At 42.2% G+C, this 23751-nt stretch overlaps 1 protein-coding gene across 9 annotated transcripts in view; it reads right to left on the bottom strand.

Annotated features, from left to right (window-relative positions):
• LOC132381101 (chemokine-like protein TAFA-2) overlaps positions 1-23751 on the bottom strand; it is a 143108-nt gene that overhangs the window by 63545 nt on the left and 55812 nt on the right. For 4 of the 9 annotated variants that reach the window (XM_059950313.1, XM_059950319.1, XM_059950322.1 and 1 more), the window contains one exon: positions 9455-9498. The exons of the other annotated variants lie outside the window; for them this stretch is intronic. In XM_059950313.1, coding sequence (XP_059806296.1) covers positions 9455-9498 — 44 coding nt within the window. The remainder of the gene's footprint in view (positions 1-9454; positions 9499-23751) is intronic. 9 annotated transcript variants of the gene reach the window in all.

Raw genomic sequence — 23751 nt, 5'->3', positions numbered from 1 at the left:
CCCTGGAGCTGATGGCAGCAATACTAACTCCTGAATCACTATTGCTGCATTAGTTTTCCACATAACAGACAGCCAGCATGATTAAACAACAGACCGTCTTCACGGAATGAGGCAGCATTCACTGCAGCTCAGTTCTCAGAAGGGTCAGGTCACGGAGAGGGTTAACAGGATTTGTAGCTCAATAGATTTACCAATATTTCACTGAGCTTCAGTTTCAGAAAGAAGTGGGTTTCATGGATGTGGGAGAGATTAGAATTAACTTTGATTGAGGTTCATGGGGGGGGGGGAAGCTTTAAAAATTTAGATTATGTATTGCAATGTACTCTGCCACAAAACAACATATTTCACGATATAGGGCAGTGATATTAAGCTTAATTTTGATTCTGATTCATAAGGTTTTATCTTTTTCTCGCATGCAACATCCCCAGTATCCAGAACCACCATCACACAAAACCAGCAAGTTTAGACCATAGCAACAGACGCAAAATGCTGGAGGAACTCGGCAACTATGGAAATTAACAAACTGTCAACATTTCGGGCCGAGACCTTTCTTCAGGTTCAATCCACACTCATTATTGAAACAAAGGAACATAAGGGCTAAAGGTTAGCCAGAGCTGAATATGATGTAACTGTAGGGTGATGGTTAGCCAGACTAGGACTTTATGGCTTGGAACATAGGAGAATGAGGGGCAATGTTACAGGAACATGTCATATGAGAGGCACTGAAAAAGTGGACAGTACCAGTCTTTGCCCCAGGGTAGGGAAACAAGGGGCAAAGATTTAGGGTGAGAGGGGAAATATCAGAAAGGATCCTGAGGGGCAACATTTTCATGCAGGGCGTGGTGATTATATGGAATGAGCTGCTAGAGGAAGTGTTTAGGCCAGGTAGTATCATTAAGCAGAACACGGATCGAAATAACACACACAAAATGCTGGAGGAGCTCATCAGAGTTACTTGATTTCTAGCATCTGCAGATTTTCTCTTGGTCGTAGACAGATTGAGGGGTGGGCCAAATGCAGGAAATTGGCACTACGTGGGTAGGCACTGTAGTTGACTCATTGGGCTGAAGAGATGTAAATTTCTAGGACTCTCTGATACCATGTTGTTTCTGGACACCCTTGGTGAGGGTTACACAGAATTATCATCACTGCAGGGAATTGCAGCCTCTGGTGGAAGGTCTCGGTATTACATCATCATCCAGTTCTACTGCCCAGAGAACCTTTCCAATTTCAACACTATCGATGTCTTTATAATGTAAGAAGAGTTCAGAATGTTGAATAAGTGAGCTGTTGCAACAATGGATCAGCTCAGCATTTCTTCCGACCCCTATATTCCAATTGACAGCTTTGCAAGCAAGCAGACACAGAACGCAGCAACAAGCAGCTGATGATTGACACTGCAGGCTTAAGCACGTTTAGGCACTTCAGCTATTAATCGATTAAACACATATGAAAAAAAATCCAATGCTTTTTAATGAAGAATTCTGTCACTCACAATTTTGTTTTGTTTTCTTTATTTCTGCTTAATTGATAATCCCTAACCCCTTTCCTCTGAGTCAGAGATTAGGTATTCCTAGCTGTGTTACTGCATTTTAAATGTCACTTGACTTTCACTTCAATAGTGAGGAGGTGCTACAGTGACAGAGCTGTCATCAGCCAAACCTTGTCAGCACTAGTAAAATGTCCAATTGTCACTATTCTCTTTGAAATATTTCATTGTGTAGATTGTCTTTCCTACCCCAATATGGTGAAGAGGGGTCTCCGCCCAAAAAGTTGACTGTTTTATTTCCACAGATGCTGCCTGATCTGCTGAGCTCCTCCACCATTTTGAGTGTGTTGCTTTGGATTTCCAGCATCTGCAGAATCTCTCGTGTTTATGATTTGCCATTAATACCCTTGCTGTAATTACGACCGCCTGATTAGCCCAACAACTTAAACACACTATTTTAATTAAAAGTCTGTCTCCTTTGAACAGGAAATTAAGTCAATGAAATTTGAATGTTTTCTGGAGACAAAACTATGAAAATTAGTTCAATTTTCCTGCATTCTGTCTCACTGGAGCCAATTGCTTTTGACCTCAATGAGGGATCCCTTGTCACTATTTTTAAAGAACAAGAGAGTTTCACTACCCTAGTTAATATTTATCGAACACCAATAACAATGGAGCAGATTACTAACAAGTTATTGCATTTATGACTCTTGCTGGGTACAAACTAGCAGCTATATTTGTCTGTTTAACACAACTATCCTTCAGAAATGTTTAATTATCATTAAGCATTTTTGAGCGATCCCATAGATTTGAAAGGTGCAACATAAAAACTCTTCCCATTTTGATTTCTTTTTGACTCATTAACTCTAGAACAAGCCTATTAGGTATCAAGCATTCCATACATCACTATTCACTGGCAGAATTCTTTAAAATGTCATTTAAATATTCATGTCAAAGGCTGTAAAGTTCTCCTGTTTAAAGCTGATCTCCCTGTGATATGCTCAGCACGTTCCTCAAATATAAATTTATTTAAAGAGTTCGACCTTTATGTAAAAATCACCAGGGTTATGATTTATGATATGTCATTGAAGGCTTGCTGCGTCGTTTTCAACTAGTGAAAAGCAACCAGCTTTAGTGAGACAAAATGAAGCAAAACTGAACTTATTTTCATGGAGCTTTGTCTCTAGAAAGGATTCAAATTTCATTGGCTTAATTTTCTGTTCTGTGGAGACAGACTTTTAATTAAAAAAGGGAGTTTAAGTTGTTGGACTAATCAGGCAGCTGTAATTAGAGCAAGGATATTAATGGGATAGGAGAGACAATCGACACCAATGAATTATTGTTTGGCCCCTGAAAGTGAAGAGTACAATAGTACATGGTAGTAGTGCAGAGCAATGGCTGTGCACGTTATAATCATCTTGGCAATTCCATCGGCACAGACGGAAGGCTGAATTATTGAAGGGCTTTAATTGTGCATCTGCTACACAGCCACTACTTGCCTCCTCTGCTTCCTGATCAGAGGCTGTGACAGAAAAAGCAGTGACTCTTTGCTTCTATCCCTAACTATAACTGTATGAAGAGCAGGAACTTGCTGTGGGTTGCCTGAAGTAGTAACCGGCATCTTAGCTGGCAGGTATCGCAGAATTAATACAGCAAGGACACAGCAAATATTGCCCATCAAACCTGCACTGTTGTCTCCACCACGAGGTGTTTAGTCTCACCCCATCTTGTTCTCTTCTTAGACCTTTCCATATCCCACTTGCACTAACCGATACACAATGAAATTTAAAAAAAACTAAAGTTATATTAAATTGCATTTGATGTGAATAGAGTTATAGAGTCATACAGCAAGAAGAAAGACCATTCAGCCCAACTGGATCATACCTGTTGTGGTAGTTAATAGTATCATTCCTATGCCACTCAGTCAGCTATGGAAGGAGTTCATATTGTACAAGCAGTGTTACCAGTAAAGTTCGACAAAATATCCTGCATGCTGGCATCCTGGTGTGCTCTGCACTCTCTCTCAATATCAAACACAACAATGCCGACCAAGATTCCTGTCTAAGCTAGTCCCATTTGCCCACATCCCTCTAAACCAGAGGTCCCCAACCTGGAGTCCACGGACCACTTGCTTAATGGTATCGGTCCATGACATTAAATGGCTGGGAACCCCTGCTCCAAACCTCTCCTAACCATGTTCAAGAATGACTGAAGGGGATTAGCCCTTTTAAATGTTGTCAATGTAAGCTAATGCCTTAACCACTTCTGCTGGCAGCTCGTTCCATATACACACCACCTTCTGAGTGACAACGTTGCTCCGTGGTTTCCTATTAAATCTTCCCCCTCTCACCCCAAGCCTCCTAACTTAAAAATCTAAATCTGAAATAAAAAAAACAGAAAATTCAGCAAATCAAATAGTTTCGGTCTCCCCCAGCCTTTAAATTCGGGCATCTTCCCCCTTCTTTCTCTGTTCTGAAGAGGAGTCTTGGCCTGAAATGTTGACTATCTATTCATTTCCACAGATGCTGCCTGACCAGAGTTCCTGCAGCATTTTGTTTGTGGAACAGTTGACATCTCAGGTCTAGGACCTTCTGTCATCTCTGATAAAGGGTCCTGGACCTGGAATATTAACTTTGTTTCTTTCTCTATTAATTTCTATTGGACCATGCCATCTTCTTGCCACCACAAAAGCATGAGGTTTAGAAGCCCCAAGTCCCACAACAACAAGTTCAAGAATGGATCCTTCCCTTTTAATTCTTGAACCAGCCTCAATCTCTACTTCAGTACAGCAACACAAAGACCACTTTGACCACTTGCCACTTCAATCAACTTGCTTTCTTTGTGCTCCTTCTCATTAAAGTTTTGCATAATCTATGTTTAGATTAGACTCCTCTTGAGAATGCTACTACAAACACGATTTTCACTGAAGCTGTGCATACAGATACATGCATGTGACCAGAAACACAACTTTGACTTTGCTCTCTGATCTACTGAGTGCTTCCAGGATCTTCTGCTTTTAATCACACAGGCTCAAGTCCCATCTGGCGACTGAGCAAATAATAGCCCCTGAAACCTCACTGTGCATTACTGAGGGAGTGCTACACTACTCAGGTTGCATTCTCTAAGTTAAGACAAGAGCACTGGTCTTCTGCTCGCTTTCCAAGGCTTTAAATGATCCCATGGCAGAAAAGAACCAGAATGTTTTCTTCATCTGGTAACTATCTTTTGCCGTTTATAGGAAAGATGTCAACAAAATAGAGAGAGTACCGAGGAGATTTACTAGAATGTTACCTGGGTTTCAGCACCTCAGTTACAGAGAAAGGCTGAACAAGTTAGGTCTTTATTCATTGGAGCGTAGTAGGTTGAGGGGGGACTTGATAGAGGTATTTAAAATTATGAGGGGGATAGATAGAGTTGACGTGGATAATCTTTTTCCATTGAGAGTAGGGGAGATTCAAACAAGAGGACATGAGTTGACAGTTAAGGGGCAAAAGTTTAGGGGTAACACAAGGGGGAATTTCTTTACTCAGAGTGGTAGCTGTGTGGAATGAGCTTCCGGTATAAGTGGTAGAGGCAGGTTCAATTTTGTCATTTTTTTAAAAATGGATGGGTATATGGACAGGAAAGGAATGGAGGATTATGGGCTGAGTGCAGGTAGGTGGGACTAGGTGAGAATAAGTGTTCGGCATGGACTAGAAGGGCTGAGATGGTCTGTTTCCGTGCTGTAATTGTTATATGGCTATATGGTTTGTGGGATCTAGTTGCACCTAACTTGACTGTCTACATGTGACTCCACTTCAAAAATATTTTGATGTTTCTAAAGCAGCTCAGGGGAGGGGTCAAAAATGCAAACTGAAGTTTCCATTGAAAAGAAGTCTTTTAGAGCTTGGCCAGCCAGAAGCATTATTGTTAGCTCAGCCAGAGAGATAACCCTATCTCACCATTTGAGTAGCCACTGTATGTTTGATAAACTTAAAGTACCCAATATTTTTGCAATACCATTACAAGCTCCTCAGCCACCTCGTGGTTGTTGAGTCAGGGGTAGGAAGGCCAACACTCTTGCCCTGCAGTTTCCAGGAACAAAGGACACAGCAAGCAAAAGCACAGCAGGAGATGTGGAAAAAGTTCAGTTTATAGACAATAGACAATAGGTGCAGAAGTAGACCATTCGGCCCCTCAAGTCTGCACCGCCATTCTGAGTTCATGGCTGATCATTCACTATCAATACCCAGTCCCTGCCTTGTCCCCATATCCCTTGATTCCCCGATCCATCAGATATCTATCTAACTCCTTCTTGAAAGCATCCAGAGAATTGGCCTCCACCGTCTTCCGAGGCAGTGCATTCCACACCTCCACAACTCTCTGGGAGAAGAAGTTCTTCCTCAACTCTGTTTTAAATAACTGACCTCTTATTCTCAATCCATGCCCTCTGGTACTGGACTCTCCCAACATCTGGAACATATTTCCTGCCTCAATCCTATCAAATCCTTTAATTATCTTAAATGTTTCAATCAGATCCCCTCTCAATCTCCTCAATTCCAGTGTGTACAAGCCCAATCTCTCCAATCTCTCTGCATAAGACAGCCCTGCCATCTCAGGAATCAACCTAGTGAATCTACGCTGCACTTCCTCAATTGCCAGAATGTCCTTCCTTAAACCTGGAGACCAAAACTGTACACAATATTCCAGGTGTGGTCTCACCAGGGCCCTGTACAAATGCAAAAGGACATCCTTGCTCTTGTACTCAATTCCCCTTGTAATAAAGGCCAACATTCCATTTGCCCTCTTCACTGCCTGTTGCACTTGCTCATTCACCTTCATTGACTGATGAACTAGGACTCCTAGGTCTCTTTGCATTTCTCCCTTACCTAACTCTACACCATTCAGCCAATACTCTGCCCTCTTGTTCCTGCTTCCAAAGTGGATAACTTCAGATTTATTCACATTGAATGACATCTGCCAAGTATCTGCCCACTCACCCAGCCTATCCAAGTCTCCCTGTATTCTCCTAACATCCTTTTCGCATGTCACACTGCCACCCAGTTTAGTATCGTCAGCAAACTTGCTGATATAGTCTTCAATGTCCTCATCTAAATCATTGACATAAATCGTAAAGAGCTATGGTCCCAATACAGAGCCCTGTGGTACCCCACTAGTCACCTCCAGCCAGTCCGAGAAACACCCATTCACTGCTACCCTTTGCTTTCTATCTGCCAACCAGTTTTCTATCCATGTTGAAACACTGCCCCCAATGCCATGAGCTCTGATTTTACTCACCAATCTCCTATGTGGCACCTTATCGAATCCCTTCTGAAAATCTAGGTACACAACATCCACTGGCTTACCCTCGTCTAACATCCTTGTTACACCCTCAAAAAACTCCAACAGTTTGCTTTGAATAGTGAGGTGATTAGGAAAAGGCTACTATGCTGACAGATATAAGGCTGGGATTCTTGTGCTTAAAGCCTCAAGGATACACTCAGCCAGACTTGCTAAACCAAACTACAACCTATGATGTGTGGGTCATCTTTCACCTAATAGAGGTTGGAAGTCAACAGCAGCGGAACACAACATGAAACCTCGGGAGACTATTGGGTAAGAAATTGGCAATTCGAATTGAATACAAGTTGCAAGACAAGATTGTGTCTCATCCTTATAACGTTTTTGATCCTCAAATTATGGTCACCATATTGTCTGTGCAATTGTTATACATGAGGCCAGAAGCTGGACATCTAGCAACACACAAACTGACAATTACAACTGACCATCCTTCAGCCTCTAAGCAGAAAAACACCCATGTCTTTTGGATTCAGTTGGCTAACGGTCATCTTTACATTCAGCTACAAATGGGTCCTTATGTAAATGTAGAAACTAAGTGACTCTGGAGGAAGTACAAAATTTGGAGAACATCAGAAATAAATCCATTAAAAATTCAGATGAAAACCATTTAAGTGGAGCCTGACTAGAATCTACCGCTAACATTTTACCATCAAAGGAAACAGTTGCGGTGAAAATCCCAGCTAAGTTTGAGGGGAGTGTATGAGGAACAGAGGAAAATGGTGACAGTGAGATGAGATAAGCCAGGAGGAGATTCATGTAGAACACTAATTCCGAAGAAACACTAAAAAGCCTGACTTTGAACTATTGTTTTTTTCCCCTGCTTCCTAACCACTAAAAATGTATTCTTCTCGTCACACTAGATTCTCACTGTAAATCCTCAAAAGGGGGAGGAGGGCTGTTGATAGAGCACAGCAGAGTGAAGCAGATGCTGAGATGGTGGCACAAGATAATGGGTGCATGTTTAAGTGCTCAGTGCCCATAAGAGTCAAAATTAAAATCATATTTCAGAATCAGATCAATTATTCCTGATATATGCCATGAAATGTCTTGCTTTGTGGCAGTAGAATAGCTTGAAGGCATAAAGTTACTATCCATCACAAAAATAAATAAATAGTGCAATAAAAAAAGGGAGTAATGAGGTAGTGTTTAAGGATTCATGGACCGTTCAGAAATCTGATGGCAGAGTGAAAGAAGCTGTTTCCAAATCATCGAATTTGGGTCTTGAGACTCCTGTACCTTCTTCCCTACAGTAGTAACATGAAAGATGACCTTGTACTTCAGACAAATGTTGCTTGCTTCTGATTTGTGTGGAGGTTTTTAATTTGTGTGAAACATATACTCAGGCGTATTCCAATTGGAACATAAGACGTGTTCTGTAATTCCATAATTTCTGGCATTTCATAGAATTCTAACTCCTACAGCACTGGAATTTGAACTCACACTCTGGATTGTAAATTAGTAACAAAGCCATTTTTTTTAATGCAACTGCATTAATGAGTTAGAAATCACTGAATGTGAATACTGAAGGCATTGCCTTTTTATTATTATGACAGAGCTCTCAGAACATTTTGAATTTTGACACTTGAGTAGGTGCAGATATTGTTATTCTGGAACACACTCAGTGTCAATCTCACCATCTCTCTTTTTTTTATTTGGTAAAATCGTCATTGCTTCAAACCCCCTCCCTTTTACTTCCAAAGCTTGGCAGTTTGGTCTGTACAGCAAGATAAATTGTCAAATAAATTCTGTTAATGCATTCACACCTAGAAACATTTGACATGTCTCAAACAAATAGTTACAACCAAGATTAAAGTAAATAAACTCTTACATAAGTATATCCCTGAAACTTACATTTTATTAAAATAAAGAGCTTCAGAAAATGTTGCTTGAGAAAGAAGGAAGAAGAGAGAACTGGTGTTCTTACAATGTTTTCCATGACCTTAGAATGGCAGAAAGCTCTCAGTAGCCAGTGGAATACATTTGGCATGTATTGTACTCACTTTATTCGTGTAGAAAGAAAGCAGAAATTGTTTTCACACAAGGTCAGAGGTAGGGACATTATCATTGATCATACAATGTTTGGTTTCAATTGCAACTCCTCAGAAAATAAAGCAACCTGAATATCACTAAGGCATACCCTGATAAGTGACAAGTATCTAGAAATTCTGCCTGTTTGGCTACATTAACCATTCAGTTCGAAATGTGTCAATGAAGCAGTCATTCAAAGATCTGCTGCTGGGGAATGCAAATGAAAAAAACCCACAAGGGTCAAGACATTGCATGCTACTGAACAGGAATTAAATGCTAGAGCTTACAAAGTAGATCTTAGTGTGGAAAGAGGCCCTGGAAATACGATGTAGAGTTGAGGTTGGGATTGGTAAATGCATGAGGCAGCGTGATTTATTGGGGTCGGAGTAAAGTTTCTTATGCAGGAACTTGTAAGAGTGAAAAAATGGACTGGCATTCAAGAGGGATTATTTTAACTATATGGTCAGCTGCTAACTATAGTCAGTGGATGATTTAACGATCAGATATTGGGTCACTTGCTTAGGATTGTTGGGGGAGGATCTGGCTAGACGAATGGATGGGTTAGGGATTGAGGCTGAGATTACTGCAACGACTCACCAAGTCTTCTTCCACACCACCTCCAAAGCCACAACTTCTGCCATCTACAAGTCAAGGATAACGGGAAAATGAGAACAACACTACCCGTAAAGCCATCCTTAAATCCCAAACTACTAATCCCACTCTACTTCCATCATTTCTTACAGGCACTGATTTCTGTCATTATCATTCCTAGCATTGAGATTTTTTTTCCACACACCTCGGGTAAAGATTTTAAAGGATTAGCTTTATTTGTCATATGTACATTGAAACATACAGTGAAACCTGTCATTTTGCATCAATGACTAACACACTCCAAGGATACATTGTGGGCAGCCTGCATCTCGCCAGGATGTCGTTGAACTGTGGGAGGAAACCACAGCAAACAGAGGAGACCCACACAGTTACAGAGAGAGCATGCAACCTCCTTGGAAATTGAACCCAGATGGCGTTATGCTAACGTGACACTCCATAGTGATAGAACATAGAACAAAATGGTGGGGAAACTCAACTCAGTGGGTCAGGCAGCATCTGTGGAAGGATCACAACTGCCCCTCCAAACAAACTGCCCAACCTGTTCAGTTCATCCGCCATTTTGTTTCTCTCTCCAGAGATCCCAGCATCATCAATCCTAGTCTGGTGTCTCCATTATTAGGACAGAGTTGTATTGCACAGAAATGGGCCCTTTGGCTCAACCAATTGATGAAAACCTTTATCCTCATCTACACTAATCCACCCTGCCCACATTAGGTCCCCGTCCTTTAATGCTATCCTATCCAAGAACCTGTCTAAATGTTCCTTAAATCCATTGTATCTCATTCCACCACCTCCTCTGGCAGCAAGATCCAGATATCAATCATTCTTTTATTTCTGCTGTGTAATCATGTTAGGGGATAACAACAAAACAAACACATCTGTAACTGGAGCCCTGGAACACAAGACCTCATTGTAAATAGAAGCACAACACTGAGTAATAGCTGATCGGCCAGAATTCCAATCTATTTGTTTTCAACACCTTCCACTGATCCAATCCGTTGATACAGACAGATTTTATTAACAGTGAAATGTAGTGATTTTGTAGAATGACGGCATTTTAATGTCAATGCCTGGAAGGAAGATAACACAATATTTTTCATAAGACCACAAGACATAGGAGCAGGATTATGCCATTCAGCCCATTGAGTCCGCTCTGCCATTCTCTCTTGGCTGACATTACCCCTCTCAACCCCATTCTCCTGCCTTCTCCCCACCCCATAACCTTTGACACCCGTACTGATCAAGAACCTATCAACCTCCATTTTAATACTCAATAACTTGGAAATTAATTCCGCAAATTCACAACCCTCTGGCTAAAGTAATTCCAGGAAAATTAGAGCACCCATTTGGATGCCTAAGGAATTTTGGCTTTCAAAGGACAATGCCTTGTGCATCCAAATAGGTGCTCTTGTTCAACACCCATTAGAGGGTGTCCTACAAATGCACTCCCTTGTGCACCCATTTGTGTAGCAGCAGGGTACACTAGTGTGAGAAGCAGTCTTGTTCTGCAAATTTCAGCAGTCCTTCAGGCTCAAGTTTTTAAGCAGAGCCGAAGGTTGTTGTTTTCTTGGTGGTGGATAACATGCCACCCAAGACTGATGCTTTGGTCTTCTGAGCAAGTACATTGCAGAGTAGATACATGGGTCAAGACCATAGACTTAGGTTGTGGATCGAGCCCCAAGGATAAAATTGTGAGTTTGATACATAGCCAGAGAGGGGACATGTCTGGCATAAGAAAAATGACCAAAAGCCTAGGATGGAGTGGTAACTGCTTGACTATCAGGACCTTAGATTGAAGACCATGAGGGTGAAAATGGGTGCAACTGGAGGCTCAGAGGATAAACTAATAAAACTGGAGAGGCCAAGCCTTGAACAACAGGACATCTGAGAGTTATGGCTAATAAAACCTAGAACTCAGCAAGAGGTTCAAGAGCCAGACTGCACAAGTGCAGAGGTCACTGACATAGTTGCGGGCTCTAGAAGGTAGTAAGGATAGTGAAGCACGAAAAGAATGAAAAGTAGGCATGGGGCATACATTAAATTGGTAACTTAGTTTATTAGTGTTAATTGTACTAAGGTAGAGTGAAACATTTGTTTTACATACCATCCATTATAGATTACTTCATCACATCAGTGCATTGAGATAGAGTACCACAAGGTTAAACAATAACAGAATGCAGAATAATGTGTTACAGACAATGTACAGGGCAGACAAACAAGGTGCAAGATCATAGTGAGTCATTCTCCGATCTTAGCAAACCACTTGTTTGTCACCATCAGAGGAAACATCAACAGTGCGCTGATCATTTGTGTTCTCTCTGAATTGTGTTTCATCTCTGAATGCTTGGCTTTTATGTACTTATCAATCAATTGATTGGTCATCTTTATGGAAACTCAATTGTGACGTAGGGAGGGGGATCTCATCGCTAATCAATGCGAGGGCAAACCCTCTGTCTGGAATTTTGCCCACGTTGGCTTACAAATGGGATCAAGGTCTATGTGTCTGTTTATAAAGTTGCTGGCAGAAAGTCTGATTAATTCTAGGAACTAGCCAGTGAAATTTCAAGTGCAATACATGACAACCTGGAAACAGTCATTTTATTTTACTCCAAATAAGGTAGATTTTCAATGCATTAGCCTGCTGCATTTTCAGGCCAATGTACGGTTATGGTCTGGATGGTACACTTGCTTCAGACTCAACTTTAAAAAGTGCAAAACATAGGTGGGAAAAATTAGACATTTTCTTCAGGTGGCACAGGTATGATGGGCTGAATGGCCTCTTGCTGCGCTCCAAGATTTCATGTTAAATCATTCACTTTCCATGAATACAAGCCATCCACCATGGAAGCCTCTTTGTGCTAGTGGACAACTGTTCTAACCTAGACCAATAGGGTCAAAGGTACATTGGAGACTTGGGTGATAGAGACCGGTTGTGGGGGGGGGGGAGAACGGGTTTCAGAATCAAAAACCATTCAGATTTTTGAACATGTCGCAGAGAGAAACTGTACTACAGACAATCCCTGCTCATTTTTTTTAAACCCAGCACACTTAGCCAATAAGTTTCATCCATTTTGATTTATTCAAGTTCTAATAGATGGAGCTTTGAATTCAAGGAGTGAATCTTAAAAAGAAACAAGATGTTTCTCTAGCCCAATTATCAACTCCGCTGCAATCAATAAAGATATCCATCCCCTGATAAGATGAATCTCTTTTAGAGAACCACACTGCAACTTGTATAATAATAAGGTCTGAGTTTTCACAAAATTGGACCTTAACTTCTCTGCTTAGCTGATAAATAAGAAGGGTACTGTTGTGATGGAAAATAACTGGTTCTTTGAGTCTCAACAGTAGAGGCCACAGTTTTAATAATAAGGAATTTATTTACAAGGGGAAGTCAGGTCTCACAGGAAACAGTGTGGGGACAGGGTACGGTTACACAAACAAAGAACAAGGGAAAAGCACTACAACAGCTATCCCCCGTGATCTTGGATAGCTGCGGCTCCCTTACCAGGACAAACGATAGACCTTCCCAAACATAAATCAATGCACTTACCTCCAATGTGGTGGTCTGTAAGAGAGGGCTAGCCAAGGCCAAGTCTCACCTTTTAAAGCATGGGGCTGGGTGAGATAATCCAATTAAGGAGACCAATAATTTAGGTGTGCATTGATTAGTTGGGAGGGACCAAATGTTGATTGGCATGTGGTGTGTCCTCCGACCAGCCAGGTGGCAGTGCATCTGTCACATGGCCGGTATCTCTGGATACAGGTACCCTGTCTGATTGCATCACGGCCTGGTATGGAAACAGCAATGGAGACAGCCCGGGCCACTGCAGGAATAGCGCTCCCCACCATTGAGCATATCTAAAAGGAGCAATGCCACAAGAAAACAGCCTCCATTGTCAAGGATCACCACCAACCAGGTCATGATCTCTTCCCACTGCTGCCAATAGGAAGGAGGTACACAAGTCTTAAATCACACCACACCTAGTTCAGGAACAGTTAACATAGAATAGTACAGCACTTAACAGGCCCTTCGGCCCACAATGTTGTGCCAACCCTCAAACCCTGCCTCCCATATAACCCCCCACCTTAAATTCCTCCATATACCTGTCTAGTAGTCTCTTAAACTTCACTAGTGTATCTGCCTCCACCACTGACTCAGGCAGTGCATTCCACGTACCAACTACTCTCTGAGTGAAAAACCTTCCTCTAATATCCCCCTTGAACTTCCCTCCCCATGTCCTCTTGTACTGAGCAGTGGTGCCCTGGGGAAGAGGCGCTGGCTGTCCACTTCTCAGCCTACTTCTGCATCCTATCAATACCTCTCTACAATCTTCTACAATCCTCTACACTATCTACAACAACACCAACCTTTGTGTCATCTGCAAACTTGCCAACCCACCCTTCTACCCCCACATTCAGGTCGTTAATAAAAATCACAAAAAGTAGAAGTCCCAGAACAGATCCTTGTGGGACACCACTAGTCACAACCCTCCAATCTGAATGTACTCCCTCCACCGTGACCCTCTGCCTTCTGCAGGCAAGCCAATTCTGAATCCACCTGGCCAAACTTCCCTGGATCCCATGCCTTCTGACTTTCTGAATAAGCCTACCATGTGGAACCTTGTCAAATGCCTTACTAAAATCCATGTAGATCACATCCACTGCACTACCCTCATCTATATGCCTGGTCACCTCCTCAAAGAACTCTATCAGTCTTGTTCGTCACGATCTTCCCTTCACAAAGCCATGCTGACTGTCCCTTATCAGACCATGATTCTCTAAATACCTATAGATCCTATCTCTAAGAATCTTTTCCAACAGCTTTCCCACCGCAGACGTAAGGCTCACTGGTCTATAATTACCTGGACTATCCCTACTACCTTTTTTGAACAAGGGGACAATATTCACCTCCCTCCAATCCTCCGGTACCATTCCCGTGGACAACGAGGACATAAAGATCCCAGCCAGAGGTTCCGCAATCTCTTCCCTTGCCTCGTGGAGCAGCCTGGGGAATATTCCAACAGACCCCGGGGACTTATCCATCCTAATGTATTTTAACAACTCCAACATCTCCTCTCCCTTAATATCAACATGCTCCAGAACATCAACCTCACTCATATTGTCCTCACTGTCATCAAGTTCCCTCTCAGTAGTGAATACCGAAAAAAGTATTCATTGAGGACCTCGCTCACTTCCACAGCCTCCAGGCACATCTTCCCTCTTTTATCTCTCATCCGTCCTACCTTCACTCCTGTCATCCTTTTGTTCTTCACATAATTGAAGAATGCCTTGGGGTTTTCCTTTACCCTACTCGCCAAGGCCTTCTCATGCCCCCTTGCTCAGTTACTATCCTTCAACCATCATAGATAACTTCACTCACCTCAACACTGAACTGATTCCACAGCCCAAGGACTCACTTTCAAAGACTCTATAACTCATTCTCGGTGTTAATTATTCACTATTTATTTATCATTATTATTTGTTTTATATTTGCACAGTTTGTCTTCTTTTGAACATTGATTGTTTGTCAGAATGTGTTTGTGTGTTGCTTTTCACTGATTCTATTATAATTCTTTGTTCTACAGTCAATACCCGCAAGAAAATTATTCTCAGGGTAGTATATGGTTGCATATATATGTACTTTGTTAACAGATTTTCTTTGAACTTTGATCTGAAGTTTAAGATATGGAAACTTCCTCTCATCTTATTAGACCATATGTGTGAGACAAGACAAAAGATATCCTTGCTGAAGTTCTGTTGAAGACCTATCAAGCTACATGTAAGAAGTGAAATGAGCCTGAACAGAGCAGAAAACTGCAAACATGTCTTTTCATAGACTCTGGACACAAACCTGTCTGCAACTCAAAGACACAAAGACTGACTGCCACCTGTCAAATGTGGTAACGTACCACCACCGTGGGAGAACATAAAAACAGTGTTTATTTGAAGCAAACCTTAAAATAGCAAGCAGGAGACACTGGAATCGGCATTCAGAAGAGTAAACACATAGTGAAAAGGGATTAAGATGCAGGCTTTAAAAGGTTCATGGCACTAGGGAAAGGGCAGCGAATGGGGCCATCTCTTTCAAAGAGCTAGCACAGACACGATGGGCTGCATGGCATCTCCCTCTCTGATGCATTGTTACATGTGTTGGGAATAGAATCTAATTTTAGGATGTACCATTATTGATAGCTACTGTATTGATATTTCCAGAGTGGCCTGCTTTTATTGAGTTTATTTTGATCGGTGTAGGAGACTCAGGGATTTGATGGGTGCGCAGAGGGAGGAAGCAAAAAGGGTAGCAGAGTTCCACCACACTGTATCGTGACCCATTGCTCCTGCTTGGGAGGACTAGAATATAAAAGCAAGGATGTAAGGCATTGGTCAGAATGCACTGGGGGTATAGTGAGCAGTTTGGGCCCCTTATGAGAGAAACAATGAGCTGGCATTAGAGATGGTTATCAGCAATGATCCTGGGAATGTGGAGCTTAACATAGGACAAGTGCTTAATTGCTCTGAGCTTCTTCTCACTGGAGTTTGTAAGAATGGGGCGGGGAAAATCTCATTGAAACCTATCTAATATTTAAAGTCCTAGATAGAATGGACTAGATAGAAGATGCTTCCTATTACGAGGGAGCTTAGGACCAGAAGGCAGTCTTGGAATATAAGGATATCCCTTTAGAACAGAGATGAGGAGGAATTTCTTTAGCCAACTGATGCACCATCAATAACTCACACTGAGACGTAAGGCGAGATATCGGCTTTTATTGACTGGAAGAAGGAACCAGGAGTGAGTGTCTATCATACAATGTCCTGGAGACTGAGGCCGAGCGTCAGGCCTCAGATCGCCTTTATACAGGGGCCTGTGGGAGGAGCCACAGGAGCAGTCAGCAGGGGGCGTGTCCAGACAGGCACATAGTTCACCACATTAACGAGCAGTGAATCTGTGGAATTAATTGCGACTTTGGAGACCAGGTTATTGGGTATATTTAGAGCAGAGGCTGATAGGTTCTCAATCAGTAAGGGCACCAAAGGTTACAGGGAGTAGGCAGGAATATGGGTTGAAAAGGATGATAAATCAGGCTCCTCAAGAGTGAAAGAGAGGAAAGAAACTACTTGATGTGAAGAAATCAGTTAAGTTAATATGTTTGTTTATGCACATTACTGACGTCTGTACCAATACATAAATATATCAACTCATTTGCTTGCAGTGGTCAGGGCTCTCTGATGTCTAACACATTCTGCAAAATCTTTCAGACCTCAGCAGCGCTTTATGCCCAGAACATTTAGTTTGTTTTGTTACAGAAAGTGGAAGGTGCTTCCAGCCAATGATGCTGCACTGTTTATCCCTCTCCGTAAGATACTGCCGGACCTGCTGAGTTCATTCCGTGTTTGTGTTTGTTGCTCTGGATTTCCAGCATCTGCAAGACCTCTGGTGAAAATGAGTTAGTATGTTTCATAAACAGAGCACGTCGTAGTGAATGGTGCAAAACTGAATTTCTTTTACTATTGAGTATGGCTAGACATTCACTTGAGAATCCCTCCCTAATTCATGGAAAACTGATCCCAAATGTACAATGTTAATGTGCCTAATGGTGCTTACTTTCATCCTTCCTAATATAGTTAAACTCCATAAAGTATCCTGTCACAATATGACACTGCTATACTCTTGGAAAATGATGATTTTATATCCATTGGTCTAAAGCAAGAATTACTTTGACTACTGTTCCCCTGTTACATTGCCTTCTTTATTGACATCAACTGAAATGCCTTTCATGATGAAGATGTCTCCAAGTTCACAGATGGGGTCGCGAGCTTCATCCAGAAGTGTATCAAGGAGGTTGTCCCCCAAAAGCAGTCAGGGTCTATCCAGACCAGAAACCCTGATCAACAGTTCAATGCACGCTGCACTCACCGCATGACACAGAGCTTTCACCACCGGTAACCAACAGCAGCTCAAGAAATGCAGCTACAATCAGTGAAACGACTATACAGGGACAAGATCCAGACGCAACTCTCCACCAACAACACACCCAGCTTACGGCAAGGTCTGCACACCGTCGCAGACTTCAAAGCTAAACACAGTGGCACTGTTAACATCTCTGCCTCTCTTCCAGATGAGCTAAATCTTTTGTACACTCGGTTCGATATTGTCAACACTGAGCCCCCGATGTGACCCGCACCTCGGTCATCTCGGAGGCTGAAGTACGCAGGTGTTTTCAATGAGTGGACAGCTCAAGGCTGCGGGACTGGACGGCATCCCAGGGAGATTACCCAGAGTGTGTACAGCACTACTGGCTGGTGTGTTTGCTGACATTTTTAATTCTTCCCTCTCCGAGTGTAGAGTATCCTCTTGCTTGAAAACATCCACTATTGTCCCTGTACCCAAAAAGACCAAGGTAACATGTCTGAACAATTGTTGTCCTGTCAAACTCACCTCAATAATAAGTAAATGCTTTGAGAGGCTGGTCAAGGACTACATCTGCAGCTTGCTACCACCCACACTAGGCCCCCTACAATTCACCTACCAACACAACTGATCAACAGATGACACGATAGTCACAGCTCTACACACCATCCTTACACACCTAGAGAAGAGGGTTGCTTATGTGAGAATGCCGTTCTTGAATTCAACACCATAATTCCCTCCAGGCTTGACAAAAACCTCCGACCCTCAACACAGGAGCCCCCCAGGACTGTGCCCTAAGCCCCCTCCTTTACTCTCTGTACACCCATGTCTGTGTCATCACCCACAGCTCCAGTCTAATTAAATTTTCAGATGGTACTACATTGATTGGCCTTATCTCAAATAATAACGAGGCAGCCTACTCATTGTGGTGTCAAGAAAACAACCTCTCCTTTGATGTCACAAAAACCAAGGAGCTGGTTGTGGATTACAGGAGGAACAGAGACAGGCTCACTCCTATTGACATCGAGGGATCTGGGGTTGAGAGTTCCTTGGTATCCACATCACTGAGGACCTCACTTGGCCTGTACATACCGGCTGTATGGTGGAAAAAACCACAACACCTCAGATGGTTGAAAAAGTTCGGCATGAGTCCCCAAATCCTAAGGACAGAACTCAAAGCATCCTGACTAGCCATACCATCGTCTGGTATGGAAACTGTACTTTTCTCAATTGCAGGACTGTGCAGAGAGGGGTGCAGAGAGCCCAGCATATCCGTAGATGTGAACTTCCCACCACTCAGGTCATTTACAGTGACAGGTGCGTAAAAAGGGCCCGAAGGATCATTGGAGGGTCCTTAGTGACCCATCTCACCCCAACGATAAACTGCTGCAGCTGCTACCATAGGGAAATGGTTCTGCAGCATTAAAGCCAGGACCAACAGGCTCCGAGGCAGCTTCTTCCACCAAGCCATCAGACTGATTAGTTCATGCTGACACAATTGTACTTATAAACTATATTGACTATTTGTTTCAAATGACTATAATTTGCTCATTGTACATTCAAACAGAGACGTAACGCAAAGATTTTACTCATGCATGCGAAGGATGTTAGAAATAAAGTCAATTCAATTCTTCCTGCACCTATTTTGTAAAACTTAATTGTCGCTCTTGAGCATTGCAAGCCTCTCAGATTTTGTAGTTCACCTTCCTTGAACGACAAACCTGCCTCTGAATGCTGAAGTGATATTTTTCGATGGCCACAACATTTCTAAAGCACTTCAGTATTTACAATCTGGCCATTACCTGACTGGGGTAGATATTACAACATATAAAAGATACCCTGCAGTCTTCTGCGACCCAAGGAATACAGTCCTGGACAGGGATTATCAGGAAAAATTAACAACTAGCATCCAGAATGGAGGGGCGGGAGTCCGCTGCAGACAGAAAGGACAAAGTACTCTGAAAAGTGACTCAGCAAAAATATTTGGGAGCATTATAGTTATTGCTGAAGGCAAAACTACAAACATCTCATGGAAAATCATTAGATGAATGCCCCACATTTCATTGTAATGTTGGATCGAAGCAAACTGAAACACCCTCGTCTTTTTTGAATAGAGCTGCAGGGTCTTTTGTACTTGTCCACACAGTGGATAAATAGTGCTGTGGGATAACAATATAACACAAAATTGATGGTGTTATTAATACTCGACTCTATCAATAAGTGCTAGACACTTCTGTGTCAGAATGGCACAGGTTAAATATAGAGTAAAAATCCATTTATACTCTTTTACTGGTAGGTTAGGTTCAGATTAAATCTTCTTCCACACTGCACTTCAACATAGATGGGTGAGTACAGTACAGGTTAGATGCACAGCAAACCTCCTTCCAAGGCAGGTAGATAGATTAAGTGGATAGAAATTGAAGTTTCTTATGTACTTATCGTCATCATAACATGCCGTGTCATGTGACAGCAATCATGATCTGATCGTTCTTGCCAATTTTTTTCTACCGAAGCGGTTTGCCATCACCTTCTCCTGGGCAGTGTCTTCACGAGGATGAGCCCAGCCATTATCAATACTCTTCAGAGATTGTCTGCCTGGCGTCAGTGAACAGGACCTGCGATATGCAACAGCTGCTAACACGACCATCCACCATTCACGTGACCCTGATCAGAGGGCTCAACGGCTGCTACACCTTGCCTAAGGGTGACCCGCAGGCTAGCAGAGTGAAGGAGCACCTTACACTTCCTTTGCTAGAGACGCATCTCCACCCCTCCACCTGACCTTATCTACTCACCTGTCGAACATTTCTGAATCAAGTAAACTTTGAAACATTGATAGAAATAAAGCTCTACCCTCATCACTGCTGGAAACATTTCCAAAATAGATATGACCTGGATTAAATGAGGAATAAATTCCAACAACTTTATCTCAACAAGCCCCCTCAGGGCAAGTAGAGCCTAGGTTAGATACAAAGTAAAAATCATTTTACACTATTCTTCAGTTTGCATCCTTTTTACCTCATCAGTGCTTTTTGTCGGCTGCTGGTGACATGCCTTGGGATGAATTACACATGGTTGAGGTTCAAGAAAATGTGTGGGGACCATGAACTAATGGGCAGGATTTTGACCCTCTGCATAACTATTTGCTAACTTGGCAATCTGTCCACTCAAATATTGTGACTAACTCATACCCCATTAACTTCACCTAGTAATGCAGGTACAACAGTCCCAATGTTAGTTTGTTGGTCTTCACAGACTAAAAAAAAGACCATTTTGTTTTGACTAGGAAAGGAGTAACGAGTATTTAGCAATTTCATTTGTGCAAGGGAGATAAGCTTTATTTGAACATCTAATACCTGGTGCAGAGTTTTGAGACCGTATTGTTGCCTCAATTTACACTTACGGCTCTGTGGCTCCACTGCTGACAACACCACTGCCATAAACCAAATCAAAGGTGCTAACAAATCAGCATAATGGAGGCAGATTGAAAATCTGGCTGAGTGGTGCCACAATAATACTCAATATCAGCAAGACCACGGAGCTGATTATTGACTTCAGGAGGAGGAAACCAGAGGTCCATGAGCCAGTCCTCATTAGCGGAATAGGAGGTGGAAAGGGTCAACAACTATAATTTCCTCAATGTAGTGAAAACTGATCTAGTGTTTTCCCAGCATATGTGACAAATAAACTCTTCATGGCTTCCAGCTGGGTGCAGGTATCGATTTTAACCAACATTTCAATGACAAACTCTGACATCTTCATCAGGGATGATGTCTTTGCATGTCTAGTTCGTAGGTATTTATACCCCATTGTCCATCCCTCTTGATTGGTTAGTCCTCATCCAATCAGGTTTCCATTGCCTTACTTTGTTTACAATCGAATCCCAGTTTTTACTTAGAGCAAGACCTTCATCCTTGTTAAAATTATTTTCCTCTAGCTTTCTTCAATGGCTTCCTTCACCAAGCGGTCCCAAAACCAATTGTGTGGTTCAGTAGTTTTGAGCCAAAGTCAACCCAACGGCCATTGTGAATGCAACGTGCTGCTTCTGCCGATCCCTCCAAGTAACCCATACGGATTCACCTCCAGTGCTCCCTGATGCAGGGTTCCACCGTGGAAACATAGGGAAGACAGAAAATCCAGGGAACCTAACAACGAGAAGGAACCTGTCGCTACCGCTTGCCTTCCCTGTACTTCCACAGTTTCTGGAAGGAGCGCCAGCATCCTGTAAAAATACCCGATTATTACGATCCACAGGTCCGTAAGGAAGTTCAAGTTACAGCTGACGCAGGTCAAAGATGGCCTGGGATTCTGAATGGCTGGTGGATACAGGATTCCCTGTGAATGCAGAGTGGCAGTATATCAGCCAGATGGGACGATTGGTGGAAACCCGCATCAGGGAGCATAGGAGGTGTATCCGTTTGGATTACCCGGAGAAATGGGTGGGAGCAGAACATTTCATTTAAAATGGCCATATGATTGACTTTGACAACACAAGACCACTGCGCCGTGCCAATGGCTTTTGGGACCGCCTGCTGAAGGGACCCATTGAAATTAAACTAGAGAAAAAGAATTTTATTGAAGACAAAGGTCTCACTCTAGGAAAGAGCAGAAATTCAATTGTAAATAAGGTGGGACAGCAAAAATCTGAATTGATGAGGACTAATCAATCAGGAGGGATGGACGATGGGGTATAAATACCACCTGACTAGGCATGCCCAGGCATCATCCCTGATGAAGATGCCAGAGTTTGCCATCAAAATGTTGGTTAAAGTTGATGCCTGTATCCATCTGGATGCCCAAGAAAAGTTTATTCCTCAGTGTTAACATTTCAGAGGACTTGTCCCAGGCCCAACAGATAAGTCCAATTGCGAAGAAAGCATGACAGTACCTCTACTTCCTTATAAGTTTGCTAAAACTCAGCATGACATCTAAAACCTTGACAGACTTCGATAGATGTGTGGTGGAGAGTACGTCACTGCCTGGTATGGGAACACCAATCACCTTGAACAGAAAATTCTTCACTAAGTAGTGGATATGACCCAGTCCATCACAAGTAAAGTGCTCCCCACCATTGAGCACCTCTACACAAAGCATTGTCACAGGAAAGTAGCATCCATCATCAGGACCTCCCACCACCCAGGTCATGTTCTCTTCTTGCTGCTGCCATCAGAAGCTTTAGGTCTCACATGACCAGGTTTAGGAAGAGTTATTACCCTTCAACCACCAGGCTCTTGAATCAGAGGGGTAACATCGCTCAACTTCACTTGCCCCATCACTGAACTGTTCCCACAAACCATGGACTCACTTTCAAGGGCTCTTTATCTCATGTTCTCAAAAATTATTGCACATTTATTTTTTTCCTCTTTCTTTCTTTTCATATTTGCACAGTTTATTGTCCTTTCACACTGATCGGCCATCCTGTTGGTACAGTTCTTCATTGATTCTATTATGGTTATTGGATTTATTGAGTATGCCTGCCAGAAAATGAATCACAGGGTTCTATGTGGTGACATATATGTACTTTGATAATAAATTTACTTTGAACTTTGAAAGGCTGAACCATCAATTTCAGAAAATTTTTAAAGCACTGAAATATTTAAATGGAGAAGGCCATATGGCCCATTCTGCTTGTACTAACTTTTTGCCTCTCTCCTGCCTTTCCCATTGGTTTCATTTATTCCCTTCATGCATTCATCCCATAGCTACTGGAAAGTTACCAATGTACTTTTGCAGTGATACCTAGACTTTTTCTTTCATCCACAACTCTGTTTGATGGAATTGCCAAAAGAGCCAGAGAGAAGAAGGATCTGTTATTTGATTGGGAATATTATACATGGAAATGTGATGGTATCAGAATCAAGAGTAACATTCATAGAGATCTGGATACAGTCAACAGGCAAGAGTTATTTCCCTAACCAGGGAAGTCAGTAATAAGGAGGTCACAGATTGATAGACAAATTGTTTAGAGTAGTGGGAAAATATTTTCTACAATAAACTAGTGCTGGGCTGGAACTTTGCCTGAAAAGGATGGTGGAAGCAAAAGTTTTCATCACTTTAAAATATATCTGGGTGATAATTAATTTCCAGTAAGGCACCAAGAGCTGAGACATGTAATCTGTCTGACAAGTTCCACTCTGTCCAGCAGGGACAGAATGGGCCAGATAATTACCTCCTGCATCCATCATCAATGTAAGATTTTATGATTGTATGAGAAGATAGAGGGAAAAAAAATTTGAAAGGAGAAAATGTAAGGACTGTGAAAACAGGGAACAATTGGGATAGCTTTTGCAAGTACTAATGGTCGGATGAATTGCTCTGTACAATATGTCTTTGTTCATGTTGCTTGTGGGAGACTGCTAAAGTAGAACTT

This window comes from Hypanus sabinus, chromosome 25 (genome assembly GCF_030144855.1).
Source record: "Hypanus sabinus isolate sHypSab1 chromosome 25, sHypSab1.hap1, whole genome shotgun sequence".
In the NCBI taxonomy this organism is placed as follows: domain Eukaryota; kingdom Metazoa; phylum Chordata; class Chondrichthyes; order Myliobatiformes; family Dasyatidae; genus Hypanus; species Hypanus sabinus.
Note: the sequence above shows the minus strand (reverse complement) of the source record. Positions and strands in the feature narration are given on the sequence as shown.